This window comes from Mytilus trossulus, chromosome 3, assembly GCF_036588685.1.
Source record: "Mytilus trossulus isolate FHL-02 chromosome 3, PNRI_Mtr1.1.1.hap1, whole genome shotgun sequence".
In the NCBI taxonomy this organism is placed as follows: Eukaryota; Metazoa; Mollusca; class Bivalvia; order Mytilida; family Mytilidae; genus Mytilus; species Mytilus trossulus.
This window is the reverse complement of record NC_086375.1, coordinates 87,823,175-87,841,527: the sequence shown is the minus strand read 5'-3', so window position 1 is coordinate 87,841,527 and position 18,353 is coordinate 87,823,175. Positions and strand designations below refer to the sequence as shown.

At 34.8% G+C, this 18,353-nt stretch overlaps 1 protein-coding gene across 11 annotated transcripts in view; it reads left to right on the top strand.

The window, feature by feature from the left end:
• Window positions 1-18,353, top strand: part of LOC134712745 (ankyrin repeat and MYND domain-containing protein 1-like) — a 49,674-nt gene that overhangs the window by 16,831 nt on the left and 14,490 nt on the right. For all 11 annotated transcript variants that reach the window (XM_063574587.1, XM_063574593.1, XM_063574584.1 and 8 more), the window contains exons 9-15: window positions 42-182; window positions 828-929; window positions 1,242-1,349; window positions 4,131-4,262; window positions 14,138-14,245; window positions 17,163-17,328; window positions 17,659-17,872. In XM_063574587.1, the coding sequence (XP_063430657.1) occupies window positions 42-182; window positions 828-929; window positions 1,242-1,349; window positions 4,131-4,262; window positions 14,138-14,245; window positions 17,163-17,328; window positions 17,659-17,872 (971 nt within the window). The remainder of the gene's footprint in view (window positions 1-41; window positions 183-827; window positions 930-1,241; window positions 1,350-4,130; window positions 4,263-14,137; window positions 14,246-17,162; window positions 17,329-17,658; window positions 17,873-18,353) is intronic.

The window sequence follows — 18,353 nt, the reverse complement described above, 5'->3', positions numbered from 1 at the left end:
CTATTTGATAATTTGAACATTGTTGTATAATATATTTCCAGAAAGGAGGGTTAGCTCCCTTACATATAGCCTGTGCCATCCCTGGAGATGAAGGTGTACAGATTACAGAGTTATTATTACACGCCTCTGCTGAACCTGATGTTAGAGCTACTGTGGATGATTCATTTCTAAATAGAAATCTGGTGTGTATTCATATATTTCATAGGTTTTAATGTAGAAACAGAAACCCCATGTGTATTCGTATATTTCATAGGTTTTAATTTAGAAACAGAAATCTGGTGTGTATTCATATACTTTAAAGGTTTTAATGTAGAAACTTGCACAGATTTTTCGATTTTCAGTAAGGAATAAATATTAAAATTGACCAGACTAGTTAGTTTGAGTTAAAGAGCTTTGATATTTGACATAATATTTCCAATTTTTTAGTTTGTAAACATGTAGCCATCATGTTTTGAATGAAAGGTCAGAAATAAACCTCTGTCTTCATGGTACATATTACTGGTGATGAAATAAAAAGCCAGATGTATTAAATGTAAATATGTTGGTGCAATGGTATTTGGATTATTCAAACCAAATTATTCATGTTTTGTAATACTTTATGTTGTTTTTCTATTGGCTTATCAATACGGTAAGTGGCATGTCATAAACTTTTATAACAGAAGAATACCAGTTACTACTGTGGGGCACATGTCACCATCAATATTCAGTGGGAAAATTTCAACACAAATGGTGATTTTTCATTTAATATTTTTTGGGAAAATACGTTAATATTTTTTGTTGTATACATTAACATTGTATGTTATCTGATTGGTGGTTATTATTTACAGGAAGAGGAGTGGAATAAGGACACGATATCACCTGAGAGTGAACTTTTACTGGGTGGTAGAACTCCTCTACATATAGCATGTGCTAGGGATGATAATTATAAGGTAGGTTATCAGTACATTTATATCCTTTAAGTTATTGGTGTATACAAGTATTTTCATTAAGTTTATATAATTAGATAGATCTCCTCAAATTTTTGAAATACTGCATTTATTCATGTTAAAAGTTATTTATTTGCTAATTTTGCATAAAATTTCCATTAGTTTCTCACATTTTTCTCAAGATTTTTCTGAACATTGTTTACAAGATCAGTAAGACAAAGAGACCACTCAAGCTTTAATACAAGAGTATAGATAAAAAATAGGGTTTAAAGGAAATTACTGATGAATATTTGTGTTTGTTTTCTTTTTTTTCAGAATGCCTGCAAGGTTGTTCATCTGCTTCTTGAACACAAGGCCAATCCAAACTTACTGTGTAATGGATTCTCTCCCCTTGCCCTAGCTATAGCTAGTGGTAATGATCAGGTATGTCATCAACTGAACCAGAAAAGATTCAACTTTATTAATGTACATATAATTAAAAGACCACTGATTACCTGATCCCTATTGTATTGCACATTGTATTAGTCTTAGTAACATATTTAGTTTGTAAAGTAGACATTTTTTTATATACCGTATTTATTTTCAAATAATGATTGATATAAAAAAATCAGATGTGGTATAATTGCCAATGAGGCAACTTTTCACAAGAGACCAAATGACACAGAAATTATCAACCAAAGATCACTGTACAGCCTTCAACAATGAGCAAAACCAATACCGCTTGTCAGCTATATAAGGCCCCGAAATGACAAATGTAAAATAATAGACCACTTTCGAGTTTATCCGTCACCGGAAAAAAACTCGTCAATTATACACGCCTTTATCACCGTCATTTGTGCGTTTAGGGGCGTCTTCACTTCCGTTCCAATGCTGAGCGAGTGGTTGGAAAACTATAGTTCAGTATTGTACGAATTATATCGGCAAATTGAATTCTCAAAAATGATAATCAACACTGCTGTCATTAGGGAATTGTCAGTAAGTACCTACAGAGCAAATATTATTTCTAGATTATCCTGCACAATGACGATCACTAAGACGCTTGATGAACGTATATAGTGCAGGGATACAGGCGACCCCCTCTATCTGGTAAATGACGTCATAAAGGCATGTATAATTGACGAGTTTTTGCCGGTGACGGATGAACTCGAAAGTGGTCTATTCAAACAAGAAAAATAACGGCCTAATATGAGTAAAATAATGAATGGAAAACAAATATGTAACATATCATCAAATGACAACCACTGAATTACAGGCTCCTGACTTGGGACTGGCACATACATAAAGAATGTGGTAGGGTAAAACATAATAGTGGGATCTCAACCTGGGACAGTTGTGTAACATAACAACATAGAAAGAACTATAAAAATCAGTTTAAAAAGGCTTAACTCATTAGATGGATACAAATAGAAATACTACATAGAGTGGATGTCGCGGAATACTTGTATATCCCACCAACCAAAAGTCACTAAGTACAGATCTGAGTGTACTCCCAGTTACTGACGGGAAGCTCAATGCCACTAACAAGTCTTTTATTCAATTAAATACATTTTGAGTATTGACATACTTAATGTAAATGTTGTGTTTTGTTAATGCACATGTTTAAAGCATTTGTCATGCTAATTGTGTATGTTGGTGTTTCATGTATAATTGTGTGTGCCTTTTCATTACTAGATAAAATTTGAGGTAATCTGATGGCTTGTTATCACTGCAGTGCAATATCACAAGGAATCTTGATGAAATATTTAATGGATATCTACACATGTTTCTTCAAATCAATTTCTGGCTTATTATATGTGTTTAATGCTTTAAGAATAACCAAAGTTGTGAAAGATCAGGTTATATGCTCAATTTGTTTTATTTTTCCAACGCATACAGAATGCTTTTTAATTAACTTGAGACAGCCAGACCACTTTGACATAATAATTTTTTTCAATATCCTTACTATTATTTTATCCATATGTTCCCCACAATTATTGAATCATACATTTCAAAAATTGTGTATCAAAATGAAAGTACAATATAGAACATACACAGCACCAACCTCAAAATAACCTGTAAAATAATGTACAAAAAAAACCCAACGAAAAATACATGGTCCAGATAGCCTGACTTGGTACAAGAACAAATCATCCCCTACATTTTTTATTAATTAGAATAACAATGGAGCTAACCTGATCTCTCACAATAGATTGGTTATTTTGCAGATCATCTGTCAAGGAAATTAAATGTACAAAAATATTTCATAGTAAATTATTTTGGTTTGCTAGAGAAACATTTGATTTCCATGTGATTCATAAGCTTATGTATGCCATACAGAGGCAGTCATGTGAATCTTATGCTTAATGTATGCCATACAGAGAAAAGAGGCAGTCATGCTGTGTTGTTGCAGATGTATTTCTTATTCTTCACATCTTTTATTCACTCTCAACTTAAGTGATGAATAATAACTGACTGCAGTGTTACACTGCACTATTGTATACTGTTTGGGGGATTTCTGGTTATGAATATTTCACATTTTCAATATTTGTTTGAATTAATTATGAACATTTTACTTTTTATTAATGATCTTTTTTTTATGTATACATATGAACCCTGTTTATTAATAAGAAGAATATCTTCAATTTTACATTGTTTGATACTATTGCAGAAAAATGCTTCTTGGTTATGCCTGCTTGTTCAATTTCTTGTCATCTCTTTTATTCTTAAACCATTGAAATATAACGTGGCCATGATCATCCTTATAATCTTTAGTTTAAAATTATACCAAGTGACTAACTGACATCAACCATATTGATACATTCTACTAGAACATTGGGGTGTAAACTATGAAAAATTAATTTGAAAATCATAAAAAAAATAGGTTGATGCATTTAAATTAATAGCTGACAGTTATGGTTATAGGATTTATTTATCATGTACTAAAAGAGTATAGTTAATGTCCCAAAATGCCATTAACTACTGAATAAAAAAGGTTATTCAGCAACAAAATAATCAAAGAAAATATGCAAGCAAAATTTAGAGACAAGACTTATAACTAGTGAACACAATACATGACAATTAAAAGACATAGGAACTTCATTTGTACAAGTCAGTTAGAACTGATTTTAAAAATATCATCACTGTTTAATTTATTTGTATATAACTTTATTATACCATATGAAGAATAGAATGTTGACTAATATTATGTCATTTTAATTCCAACAGGCAATAGATGTTTTATTAGCATTCCTTGCTGATCCTAGTTTAGTTTTGACTCATGGTGTTGGAAGTGCTCTCTGTGTTGCAGCCTCTACTGAGTATGAGTATAGAAGACCTATAACTACAAGACTTGCTTTGGTAAGTGTAAATGTTTAGTTCTGACTCATGGTGTTGGAAGTGCTCTCTGTGTTGCAGCCTCTACTGAGTATGAGTATAGAAGACCTATAACTACAAGACTTGCTTTGGTAAGTTTAAATGTTTAGTTTTGACTCATGGTGTTGGAAGTGCTCTCTGTGTTGCAGCCTCTACTGAGTATGAGTATAGAAGATCTATAACTACAAGACTTGCTTTGGTAAGTGTAAATGTTTAGTTCTGACTCATGGTGTTGGAAGTGCTCTCTGTGTTGCAGCCTCTACTGAGTATGAGTATAGAAGACCTATAACTACAAGACTTGCTTTGGTAAGTGTAAATGTTTAGTTTTGACTCATGGTGTTGGAAGTGCTCTCTGTGTGGCAGCCTCTACTGAGTATGAGTATAGAAGACCTATAACTACAAGACTTGCTTTGGTAAGTGTAAATGTTTAGTTTTGACTCATGGTGTTGGAAGTGCTCTCTGTGTTGCAGCCTCTACTGAGTATGAGTATAGAAGACCTATAACTACAAGACTTGCTTTGGTAAGTGTAAATGTTTAGTTCTGACTCATGGTGTTGGAAGTGCTCTCTGTGTGGCAGCCTCCACTGAGTATGAGTATAGAAGACCTATAACTACAAGACTTGCTTTGGTAAGTTTAAATGTTTAGTTTTGACTCATGGTGTTGGAAGTGCTCTCTGTGTTGCAGCCTCTACTGAGTATGAGTATAGAAGACCTATAACTACAAGACTTGCTTTGGTAAGTGTAAATGTTTAGTTCTGACTCATGGTGTTGGAAGTGCTCTCTGTGTTGCAGCCTCTACTGAGTATGAGTATAGAAGACCTATAACTACAAGACTTGCTTTGGTAAGTGTAAATGTTTAGTTCTGACTCATGGTGTTGGAAGTGCTCTCTGTGTTGCAGCCTCTACTGTGTATGAGTATAGAAGACCTATAACTACAAGACTTGCTTTGGTAAGTGTAAATGTTTAGTTCTGACTCATGGTGTTGGAAGTGCTCTCTGTGTTGCAGCCTCTACTGTGTATGAGTATAGAAGACCTATAACTACAAGACTTGCTTTGGTAAGTATAAATGTTTAGTTCTGACTCATGGTGTTGGAAGTGCTCTCTGTGTTGCAGCCTCTACTGTGTATGAGTATAGAAGACCTATAACTACAAGACTTGCTTTGGTAAGTGTAAATGTTTAGTTTTGACTCATGGTGTTGGAAGTGCTCTCTGTGTGGCAGCCTCTACTGAGTATGAGTATAGAAGATCTATAACTACAAGACTTGCTTTGGTAAGTTTAAATGTTTAGTTTTGACTCATGGTGTTGGAAGTGCTCTCTGTGTTGCAGCCTCTACTGAGTATGAGTATAGAAGATCTATAACTACAAGACTTGCTTTGGTAAGTATAAATGTTTAGTTTTGACTCATGGTGTTGGAAGTGCTCTCTGTGTTGCAGCCTCTACTGTGTATGAGTATAGAAGACCTATAACTACAAGACTTGCTTTGGTAAGTGTAAATGTTTAGTTTTGACTCATGGTGTTGGAAGTGCTCTCTGTGTTGCAGCCTCTACTGAGTATGAGTATAGAAGATCTATAACTACAAGACTTGCTTTGGTAAGTATAAATGTTTAGTTTTGACTCATGGTGTTGGAAGTGCTCTCTGTGTTGCAGCCTCCACTGAGTATGAGTATAGAAGACATATAACTACAAGACTTGCTTTGGTAAGTATAAATGTTTAGTTCTGACTCATGGTGTTGGAAGTGCTCTCTGTGTTGCAGCCTCCACTGAGTATGAGTATAGAAGACCTATAACTACAAGACTTGCTTTGGTAAGTATAAATGTTTAGTTTTGACTCATGGTGTTGAAAGTGCTCTCTGTGTTGCAGCCTCCACTGAGTATGAGTATAGAAGACCTATAACTACAAGACTTGCTTTGGTAAGTGTAAATGTTTAGTTCTGACTCATGGTGTTGGAAGTGCTCTCTGTGTTGCAGCCTCTACTGAGTATGAGTATAGAAGACCTATAACTACAAGACTTGCTTTGGTAAGTGTAAATGTTTAGTTCTGACTCATGGTGTTGGAAGTGCTCTCTGTGTTGCAGCCTCTACTGAGTATGAGTATAGAAGACCTATAACTACAAGACTTGCTTTGGTAAGTGTAAATGTTTAGTTTTGACTCATGGTGTTGGAAGTGCTCTCTGTGTTGCAGCCTCTACTGAGTATGAGTATAGAAGACCTATAACTACAAGACTTGCTTTGGTAAGTTTAAATGTTTAGTTTTGACTCATGGTGTTGGAAGTGCTCTCTGTGTGGCAGCCTCCACTGAGTATGAGTATAGAAGACCTATAACTACAAGACTTGCTTTGGTAAGTGTAAATGTTTAGTTCTGACTCATGGTGTTGGAAGTGCTCTCTGTGTTGCAGCCTCTACTGAGTATGAGTATAGAAGACCTATAACTACAAGACTTGCTTTGGTAAGTGTAAATGTTTAGTTTTGACTCATGGTGTTGGAAGTGCTCTCTGTGTTGCAGCCTCTACTGAGTATGAGTATAGAAGACCTATAACTACAAGACTTGCTTTGGTAAGTGTAAATGTTTAGTTCTGACTCATGGTGTTGGAAGTGCTCTCTGTGTTGCAGCCTCTACTGAGTATGAGTATAGAAGACCTATAACTACAAGACTTGCTTTGGTAAGTGTAAATGTTTAGTTTTGACTCATGGTGTTGGAAGTGCTCTCTGTGTTGCAGCCTCTACTGAGTATGAGTATAGAAGACCTATAACTACAAGACTTGCTTTGGTAAGTTTAAATGTTTAGTTTTGACTCATGGTGTTGGAAGTGCTCTCTGTGTGGCAGCCTCCACTGAGTATGAGTATAGAAGACCTATAACTACAAGACTTGCTTTGGTAAGTGTAAATGTTTAGTTTTGACTCATGGTGTTGGAAGTGCTCTCTGTGTTGCAGCCTCTACTGAGTATGAGTATAGAAGACCTATAACTACAAGACTTGCTTTGGTAAGTTTAAATGTTTAGTTTTGACTCATGGTGTTGGAAGTGCTCTCTGTGTTGTAGCCTCTACTGAGTATGAGTATAGAAGACCTATAACTACAAGACTTGCTTTGGTAAGTATAAATGTTTAGTTTTGACTCATGGTGTTGGAAGTTCTCTCTGTGTTGCAGCCTCCACTGAGTATGAGTATAGAAGACCTATAACTACAAGACTTGCTTTGGTAAGTGTAAATGTTTAGTTCTGACTCATGGTGTTGGAAGTGCTCTCTGTGTTGCAGCCTCTACTGAGTATGAGTATAGAAGACCTATAACTACAAGACTTGCTTTGGTAAGTGTAAATGTTTAGTTCTGACTCATGGTGTTGGAAGTGCTCTCTGTGTTGCAGCCTCTACTGAGTATGAGTATAGAAGACCTATAACTACAAGACTTGCTTTGGTAAGTGTAAATGTTTAGTTCTGACTCATGGTGTTGGAAGTGCTCTCTGTGTTGTAGCCTCTACTGAGTATGAGTATAGAAGACCTATAACTACAAGACTTGCTTTGGTAAGTATAAATGTTTAGTTTTGACTCATGGTGTTGGAAGTGCTCTCTGTGTGGCAGCCTCTACTGAGTATGAGTATAGAAGACCTATAACTACAAGACTTGCTTTGGTAAGTGTAAATGTTTAGTTTTGACTCATGGTGTTGGAAGTGCTCTCTGTGTTGCAGCCTCTACCGAGTATGAGTATAGAAGACCTATAACTACAAGACTTGCTTTGGTAAGTTTAAATGTTTAGTTCTGACTCATGGTGTTGGAAGTGCTCTCTGTGTTGCAGCCTCCACTGAGTATGAGTATAGAAGACCTATAACTACAAGACTTGCTTTGGTAAGTGTAAATGTTTAGTTCTGACTCATGGTGTTGGAAGTGCTCTCTGTGTTGCAGCCTCTACTGAGTATGAGTATAGAAGACCTATAACTACAAGACTTGCTTTGGTAAGTATAAATGTTTAGTTTTGACTCATGGTGTTGGAAGTGCTCTCTGTGTTGCAGCCTCTACTGAGTATGAGTATAGAAGACCTATAACTACAAGACTTGCTTTGGTAAGTGTAAATGTTTAGTTCTGACTCATGGTGTTGGAAGTGCTCTCTGTGTTGCAGCCTCTACTGAGTATGAGTATAGAAGACCTATAACTACAAGACTTGCTTTGGTAAGTATAAATGTTTAGTTCTGACTCATGGTGTTGGAAGTGCTCTCTGTGTTGCAGCCTCCACTGAGTATGAGTATAGAAGACCTATAACTACAAGACTTGCTTTGGTAAGTGTAAATGTTTAGTTCTGACTCATGGTGTTGGAAGTGCTCTCTGTGTTGCAGCCTTTACTGAGTATGAGTATAGAAGACATATAACTACAAGACTTGCTTTGGTAAGTATAAATGTTTAGTTTTGACTCATGGTGTTGGAAGTGCTCTCTGTGTTGCAGCCTCCACTGAGTATGAGTATAGAAGACCTATAACTACAAGACTTGCTTTGGTAAGTGTAAATGTTTAGTTCTGACTCATGGTGTTGGAAGTGCTCTCTGTGTTGCAGCCTCTACTGAGTATGAGTATAGAAGACCTATAACTACAAGACTTGCTTTGGTAAGTGTAAATGTTTAGTTTTGACTCATGGTGTTGGAAGTGCTCTCTGTGTTGCAGCCTCTACTGAGTATGAGTATAGAAGATCTATAACTACAAGACTTGCTTTGGTAAGTGTAAATGTTTAGTTTTGACTCATGGTGTTGGAAGTGCTCTCTGTGTTGCAGCCTCTACTGAGTATGAGTATAGAAGATCTATAACTACAAGACTTGCTTTGGTAAGTGTAAATGTTTAGTTTTGACTCATGGTGTTGGAAGTGCTCTCTGTGTTGCAGCCTCTACTGAGTATGAGTATAGAAGACCTATAACTACAAGACTTGCTTTGGTAAGTGTAAATGTTTAGTTTTGACTCATGGTGTTGGAAGTGCTCTCTGTGTTGCAGCCTCTACTGAGTATGAGTATAGAAGACCTATAACTACAAGACTTGCTTTGGTAAGTGTAAATGTTTAGTTCTGACTCATGGTGTTGGAAGTGCTCTCTGTGTTGCAGCCTCCACTGAGTATGAGTATAGAAGACCTATAACTACAAGACTTGCTTTGGTAAGTGTAAATGTTTAGTTCTGACTCATGGTGTTGGAAGTGCTCTCTGTGTTGCAGCCTCCACTGAGTATGAGTATAGAAGACCTATAACTACAAGACTTGCTTTGGTAAGTTTAAATGTTTAGTTCTGACTCATGGTGTTGGAAGTGCTCTCTGTGTTGCAGCCTCCACTGAGTATGAGTATAGAAGACCTATAACTACAAGACTTGCTTTGGTAAGTGTAAATGTTTAGTTTTGACTCATGGTGTTGGAAGTGCTCTCTGTGTTGCAGCCTCTACTGAGTATGAGTATAGAAGACCTATAACTACAAGACTTGCTTTGGTAAGTGTAAATGTTTAGTTTTGACTCATGGTGTTGGAAGTGCTCTCTGTGTTGCAGCCTCCACTGAGTATGAGTATAGAAGACCTATAACTACAAGACTTGCTTTGGTAAGTATAAATGTTTAGTTTTGACTCATGGTGTTGGAAGTGCTCTCTGTGTTGCAGCCTCTACTGAGTATGAGTATAGAAGACCTATAACTACAAGACTTGCTTTGGTAAGTATAAATGTTTAGTTCTGACTCATGGTGTTGGAAGTGCTCTCTGTGTTGCAGCCTCCACTGAGTATGAGTATAGAAGATCTATAACTACAAGACTTGCTTTGGTAAGTGTAAATGTTTAGTTTTGACTCATGGTGTTGGAAGTGCTCTCTGTGTGGCAGCCTCCACTGAGTATGAGTATAGAAGACCTATAACTACAAGACTTGCTTTGGTAAGTGAAAATGTTTAGTTTTGACTCATGGTGTTGGAAGTGCTCTCTGTGTTACAGCCTCCACTGAGTATGAGTATAGAAGACCTATAACTACAGACTTGCTTTGGTAAGTGTAAATGTTTAGTTCAGACTCATGGTGTTGGAAGTGCTCTCTGTGTGGCAGCCTCTACTGAGTATGAGTATAGAAGACCTATAACTACAAGACTTGCTTTGGTAAGTTTAAATGTTTAGTTTTGACTCATGGTGTTGGAAGTGCTCTCTGTGTGGCAGCCTCCACTGAGTATGAGTATAGAAGACCTATAACTACAAGACTTGCTTTGGTAAGTATAAATGTTTAGTTCTGACTCATGGTGTTGGAAGTGCTCTCTGTGTTGCAGCCTCCACTGAGTATGAGTATAGAAGACCTATAACTACAAGACTTGCTTTGGTAAGTGTAAATGTTTAGTTTTGACTTATGGTGTTGGAAGTGCTCTCTGTGTTGCAGCCTCTACTGAGTATGAGTATAGAAGACCTATAACTGCAAGACTTGCTTTGGTAAGTGTAAATGTTTAGTTTTGACTCATGGTGTTGGAAGTGCTCTCTGTGTTGCAGCCTCCACTGAGTATGAGTATAGAAGACCTATAACTACAAGACTTGCTTTGGTAAGTATAAATGTTTAGTTTTGACTCATGGTGTTGGAAGTGCTCTCTGTGTTGCAGCCTCTACTGAGTATGAGTATAGAAGACCTATAACTACAAGACTTGCTTTGGTAAGTGTAAATGTTTAGTTTTGACTCATGGTGTTGGAAGTGCTCTCTGTGTTGCAGCCTCCACTGAGTATGAGTATAGAAGACCTATAACTACAAGACTTGCTTTGGTAAGTATAAATGTTTAGTTTTGACTCATGGTGTTGGAAGTGCTCTCTGTGTTGCAGCCTCTACTGAGTATGAGTATAGAAGACCTATAACTACAAGACTTGCTTTGGTAAGTGTACATGTTTAGTTCTGACTCATGGTGTTGGAAGTGCTCTCTGTGTTGCAGCCTTTACTGAGTATGAGTATAGAAGACCTATAACTACAAGACTTGCTTTGGTAAGTGTAAATGTTTAGTTCTGACTCATGGTGTTGGAAGTGCTCTCTGTGTTGCAGCCTCCACTGAGTATGAGTATAGAAGACCTATAACTACAAGACTTGCTTTGGTAAGTTTAAATGTTTAGTTTTGACTCATGGTGTTGGAAGTGCTCTCTGTGTGGCAGCCTCTACTGAGTATGAGTATAGAAGACCTATAACTACAAGACTTGCTTTGGTAAGTGTAAATGTTTAGTTTTGACTCATGGTGTTGGAAGTGCTCTCTGTGTTGCAGCCTCTACTGAGTATGAGTATAGAAGACCTATAACTACAAGACTTGCTTTGGTAAGTGTAAATGTTTAGTTCTGACTCATGGTGTTGGAAGTGCTCTCTGTGTGGCAGCCTCCACTGAGTATGAGTATAGAAGACCTATAACTACAAGACTTGCTTTGGTAAGTGTAAATGTTTAGTTCAGACTCATGGTGTTGGAAGTGCTCTCTGTGTTGCAGCCTCTACTGAGTATGAGTATAGAAGACCTATAACTACAAGACTTGCTTTGGTAAGTGTAAATGTTTAGTTCTGACTCATGGTGTTGGAAGTGCTCTCTGTGTGGCAGCCTCCACCGAGTATGAGTATAGAAGACCTATAACTACAAGACTTGCTTTGGTAAGTTTAAATGTTTAGTTTTGACTCATGGTGTTGGAAGTGCTCTCTGTGTTGCAGCCTCTACTGAGTATGAGTATAGAAGACCAATAACTACAAGACTTGCTTTGGTAAGTGTAAATGTTTAGTTCTGACTCATGGTGTTGGAAGTGCTCTCTGTGTTGCAGCCTCCACTGAGTATGAGTATAGAAGACCTATAACTACAAGACTTGCTTTGGTAAGTGTAAATGTTTAGTTCTGACTCATGGTGTTGGAAGTGCTCTCTGTGTTGCAGCCTCCACTGAGTATGAGTATAGAAGACCTATAACTACAAGACTTGCTTTGGTAAGTGTAAATGTTTAGTTTTGACTCATGGTGTTGGAAGTGCTCTCTGTGTTGCAGCCTCCACTGAGTATGAGTATAGAAGACCTATAACTACAAGACTTGCTTTGGTAAGTGTAAATGTTTAGTTTTGACTCATGGTGTTGGAAGTGCTCTCTGTGTTGCAGCCTCTACTGTGTATGAGTATAGAAGACCTATAACTACAAGACTTGCTTTGGTAAGTGTAAATGTTTAGTTCTTACTCATGGTGTTGGAAGTGCTCTCTGTGTTGCAGCCTCTACTGAGTATGAGTATAGAAGACCTATAACTAAAAGACTTGCTCTGGTAAGTGTAAATGTTTAGTTCTGACTCATGGTGTTGGAAGTGCTCTCTGTGTGGCAGCCTCCACTGAGTATGAGTATAGAAGACCTATAACTACAAGACTTGCTTTGGTAAGTGTAAATGTTTAGTTTTGACTCATGGTGTTGGAAGTGCTCTCTGTGTTGCAGCCTCCACTGAGTATGAGTATAGAAGACCTATAACTACAAGACTTGCTTTGGTAAGTATAAATGTTTAGTTCTGACTCATGGTGTTGGAAGTGCTCTCTGTGTTGCAGCCTCCACTGAGTATGAGTATAGAAGACCTATAACTACAAGACTTGCTTTGGTAAGTGTAAATGTTTAGTTCTGACTCATGGTGTTGGAAGTGCTCTCTGTGTTGCAGCCTCTACTGAGTATGAGTATAGAAGACCTATAACTACAAGACTTGCTTTGGTAAGTGTAAATGTTTAGTTCTGACTCATGGTGTTGGAAGTGCTCTCTGTGTTGCAGCCTCTACTGAGTATGAGTATAGAAGACCTATAACTACAAGACTTGCTTTGGTAAGTATAAATGTTTAGTTCTGACTCATGGTGTTGGAAGTGCTCTCTGTGTTGCAGCCTCTACTGAGTATGAGTATAGAAGATCTATAACTACAAGACTTGCTTTGGTAAGTGTAAATGTTTAGTTCTGACTCATGGTGTTGGAAGTGCTCTCTGTGTTGCAGCCTCTACTGAGTATGAGTATAGAAGACCTATAACTACAAGACTTGCTTTGGTAAGTTTAAATGTTTAGTTTTGACTCATGGTGTTGGAAGTGCTCTCTGTGTTGCAGCCTCTACTGAGTATGAGTATAGAAGACCTATAACTACAAGACTTGCTTTGGTAAGTGTAAATGTTTAGTTCTGACTCATGGTGTTGGAAGTGCTCTCTGTGTGGCAGCCTCTACTGAGTATGAGTATAGAAGACCAATAACTACAAGACTTGCTTTGGTAAGTATAAAGATATTGTCTGGATTTTAGCAAGATTTCATACATGTTAACGATACTACCTGACACTTACATTTTAGCAATGGGTCAACATTGGAAAAACACTATCTATGCACAAGGCATTTATACACTCTAATTAACATTTTTTTGCTCGATGGAGCTTGCACAAATCTATACAATTTTCACATCGGCCAGGTATAATATACATGGAGACACAAAGGCATGTACCACTTTTATTTTAGGAATATATTAAATGATTGGAAAATTGAAAAAGTCTCTGTTAACACCAAAAAGTGTTTAAAAGTTGCATTTATGTGGCTTCACTTATTTTGAAATTAGTGCTTCTTAAGTACATCTTTGTCAATTCTTAATTTAATTCTAGATATGCATAGTCAGTGTTGGTGTTTATAGATAAATGTATCATTGGCAATCATTTTATATAGAGTAAATGTTATCTGTTTTAATTGATGTTACAGGAAATTTAACATTTTTGATTTTTCCTTAAACATAGATTAGGCTGAAACAGGAATAGGAAGAAGTGAAATTATCAGAAATAGTTTAACAAACAATAAAATCATAATAAGAAAATATTAAAAATGTATGCAACTCAACATTGGGACACATTCTAATTGATCTTTTTATATATTAGGGTAAACTTATTTTGTTTTGTTTTATAGATTGATAAACTTGTTAAAACTGGAGGTAATATATTAGCTCCAATACCAATAGGACCCAAGAGGATCATGGGAACTGCTGTAGACTATGCCTACTATATGTTTAATCAGGTTTGTTTATATAATTATAGGAGATTTTATCATGCCATTAGATTGGTACTGTGCTTATATGCATGATAATATGTCCATCAATGATTTTTATGCAATTTTTATTAGAAATTCAAATGATTATAAAGATATGTAAATGTTCAAAATGTCCAAGGATGTTTTATAATTATTTGTTGGGTATTTTTTTTCACTTTGGAGAACTGCTTTTGCTTATTATGGCTTGTCTCATTTTATTGTCATTGAAAAAGTGTTTTGAAGTTTCTGTATTATATTTTATTTAGCTGACAATATAAAGGTTAATATGAGGAATGATGAATAAATGTTGATTATTGTATAAATAAATATATAAAAGGGAATGCTACTTACAATGTAACTCACAGTTTTGCATGAACTTGTATATATAGAATCACCGACTGAAATCACTAAAATTGTTGTGAAAGTGGATATTTTGATAAGAGCCGTATATCAAATGATAGGATTACTGTAGTTGGCCAATACTAATAGACCATGATTAACACTACGATGCATAGCATATGTTTACTTTATAACACAAAATGATAAAATATTGTAAAATAGGAAAAGAATTTTGTCTTAAAAATTTTCATTCTACAATGTAAAATCTGTGATGATGATCAAATTTTTTTAATAATTGTCTTGAGGTAATTTATAGCTTGATATATCTAATTCTAAATTACCAGTATATGACAAGACAGACAGAAGAAGTAAAAACACATAAAAATATATGCATATAAATATAATTCCATAGGATTATTCAGCTGGCCACAATGCAATACAAATAAAAACACATAAATATAATTTCAAATAGCAAAAATATATGTTACAAAGGAAGTACAAATCAACTTAAAATAAATTATTCATTATTAAGCTTCAGTGTTTGGAATATATATTTTCCTAAGCTGCACAAGTCTTTTAAATTAGTAGTACTTGATAATTGTTAAACCTTTATAAACAGATGGCTTAATATGGTTTTATCAAACATTCATGCAAATTTGAATATAAAGGACATGATATATAAAATGCATTCATCATCAATGTCATTTTAAATACACAATATAGGTTTCGATTTGTAATAGAATACTTTCTCTTTTCTAAAGCTAGATTATGAAAAGAGACCGTCTCAATTTAGCAAAAAACTTTTTAAAATTTTGTATATTGAATTACAATAATTTGATATCATATATTTATACAAAAAAAAACAATTTGATGTCAACAATTTTAAGTAGAATCGAACTCTTGTTTGACAATATCAGATAATCTCTGTTTAATAACCATAATATGTTCTTTACAAACAGAATATTGTGAGTACCACAAATAATTTAAACACAGATGGAACAATTCCTTTCGTATATTACAATCCCAGTTACTTTTGTCATTTGGGTTTTTCAAACAAATATTATATATAGGTAGTTGTAACAACTAAGTTATATACATTTGTTATTTTAATAACTTCATCCATTATTTAAATATATACAATTTCCTGGTTACTAACATCAGATATCTGCCAAGTTCATAATAAACCATGACCTATGGTGTAGGTGTTTTAACATTTAAAATTCTTTTACAAAAATAATTATGTATTTTTTGTACATCTTGAGCTTTATATGGAAGCCCCATATTTCAGAACCATAACATACTCTATATATGGATTACATTATTCTTATTTATTTTTATCTCCTGACTTTCCTACTGTATGGTGATACATTTATTTTTGGTATTGCATAAATCATGACTACTTTGACTGTCAAATGTTATTAAAATATTAAATCCCTGGGATGTGTCTTAGTTAATTTCAGTCACTGATGCATGATTTATTATTATTAACTGTTTTTGGATTTTGACTAGCTTTCATTAACAGTGAGTACTCTCAAATCATACTTTCATGTTAATTTGAACTGTTAATACAATTTGTAATACTGTTTTGTTATTTAATGTTTATTCATTTAGTGTTATATCTTGTCTCTCTATTTTTAATATATACCAGCTTTGATAAGTGTTTGATATAACTATAAATTTTTACTTCTGTTCTCGTACTATGAACAACAAAATTATTTGTTTTGTAAAATATCTTTCCATATTCCATTACTGTATACCCAGGGGCATCTCCAGCAAATTTTAAAGGTGGGGGGGAGGTCTCAACCCAGAGGAAAGGGGTCAATTTTTATTAACCTATGTACTTTATTGTCGATATTTTGTCCAAGGCTAAGGATGTCCTTCTGATATTGTTTGTTTATATGTCTTGTGATTGAGTTAAGCTATTTCAATTGATATTTTAAAGTGTGACTTTCTATGTTGTGATGTTACACTATTGTTTCAGGTAAGAGTTAAGGTAACCTCCTTTACCTATTTAAATATTTAAGCCCTCTGCATTAGTTTGCACCTGTTCTAAGTCAGGAACCTGTGTTCAGTGGTTGTCGTTTGTTGATGTGGTTCATAAGTCTTTTTCATTTCTATTTTTTTTTTATATAGATCAATAGACTTGATTTTCCTGTTTGAACTGTTTTACACTAGTTCTTTTTGGGCCCTTTAAATTGATGGCTTGTTGTTCTGTGTGAGCCAAGACTCCTTGTAGACACATTCACCTATAATGGTCTATTTTTTCAAATTGTGACTTGGATGGAGAGTTGTTTCATTGACACTCATACCACATCTTCCTATATCTATTATTAATAACGATTAGTCTGAAATACTATATAAATAGAATTCAGGTGCTGTGTTTCAGAATGTTGTACTTGTATATTCGAAGTTGATTGTTGATTGTTTAAAAGATTAAGATATAGTTTCAAAAATAATACAATTTACAAATTTAAAGAACAATTGTTATTGAGAGTATTTATGAACTGTACATTAATTCTATAATATAAAAAGTATGTTACATTTCTGCTTTGTCAATTAATTATAGGACAGAAGAATTGCCCACATGCCTTACCATGCACTAACACATGCTGAGAGGGACACATACAATGCCAGGAAGAAGTTGTTAGAACATCTGGGTGATATACTGAGGACCAAGGCTGTAGAGAGAGAAAGATTCAGACTAGAAGATGATAATAGTCAGGGAATAAGAAGTAAATCACTGGGGATTACTGTTACTTACAATATTGCTTGCTTTTCAACCTTATTAATACATATAGCAAATGCATTTTTGCTTTTTGCTTTTTGAAAATGTGTGTAAATACTTTTAAAATCCTCACTGCTTTCTCCCTGGCACATTTGATATGAGCCTTGAATCTTAATGATTTGTAGGTTTTTGTTAGTGGTATTTGATAAATAACTTACATTTTTACCAAATGTTCATAACCTTTTTTTCATAGCTTTGTAAATAGTTGTTTATTTTTTTTACATGTGATATTGTTTAAATGTAACACAAATAATATTTTCATTTCACTGATTTATAGGTAGAAGTCCTAGTCCTAACTTTGTCTACACTGGAGCAGGAGCCGAACTACCTCCAGGCCACAGAAAATCAAGGTCACCAAAATCTCCTAAGTCACCATCAAAATCACCCGATATGACAGGGGAAAGTAAAGTCAAATTTGAACGATCGACAAAAAGTCCTCGTAATGTTGGGAGAGGTTACCCTGAGAAGGAGCCAGGAACATTACCACCAAGGTACATCTAATGTCTTATTGATTTACTTTTAAAAAAAATCAAAAAAAATCCAGTTTGTATATACACATGGAAGTTTTTATAGATAGGAAATCACACCTTTCATAATTATACAGTGTAAAAAGTAAATGTATTCCCTTATCATTGCTAATTACCTTGCAAAGGCTGTAATTTTCAATACATTTTAAAAAACAAGAACTTTCCTTTAAGGGGGCTCCCAGGTATAAATCAAATTTTTTTTCTAATATAGGATTTCACTATATTATTTTATAAATGAACTTTATCCTATACTTAAAAGAAAAATAAAAAAAAAAAAATGTGGTTACCGTTCATTAGATCTCACAATCTGCCTACGGAACAAGCATACATTTTTGTTATTGTCCTTTTTTTCTGTTGAACTAAATGTTAAATGTTAAATAGAGGTAATATAAAAAAAAAAAAAATAACTTAATTACAGAATTGCTTAAATTTTACAATTATTTAG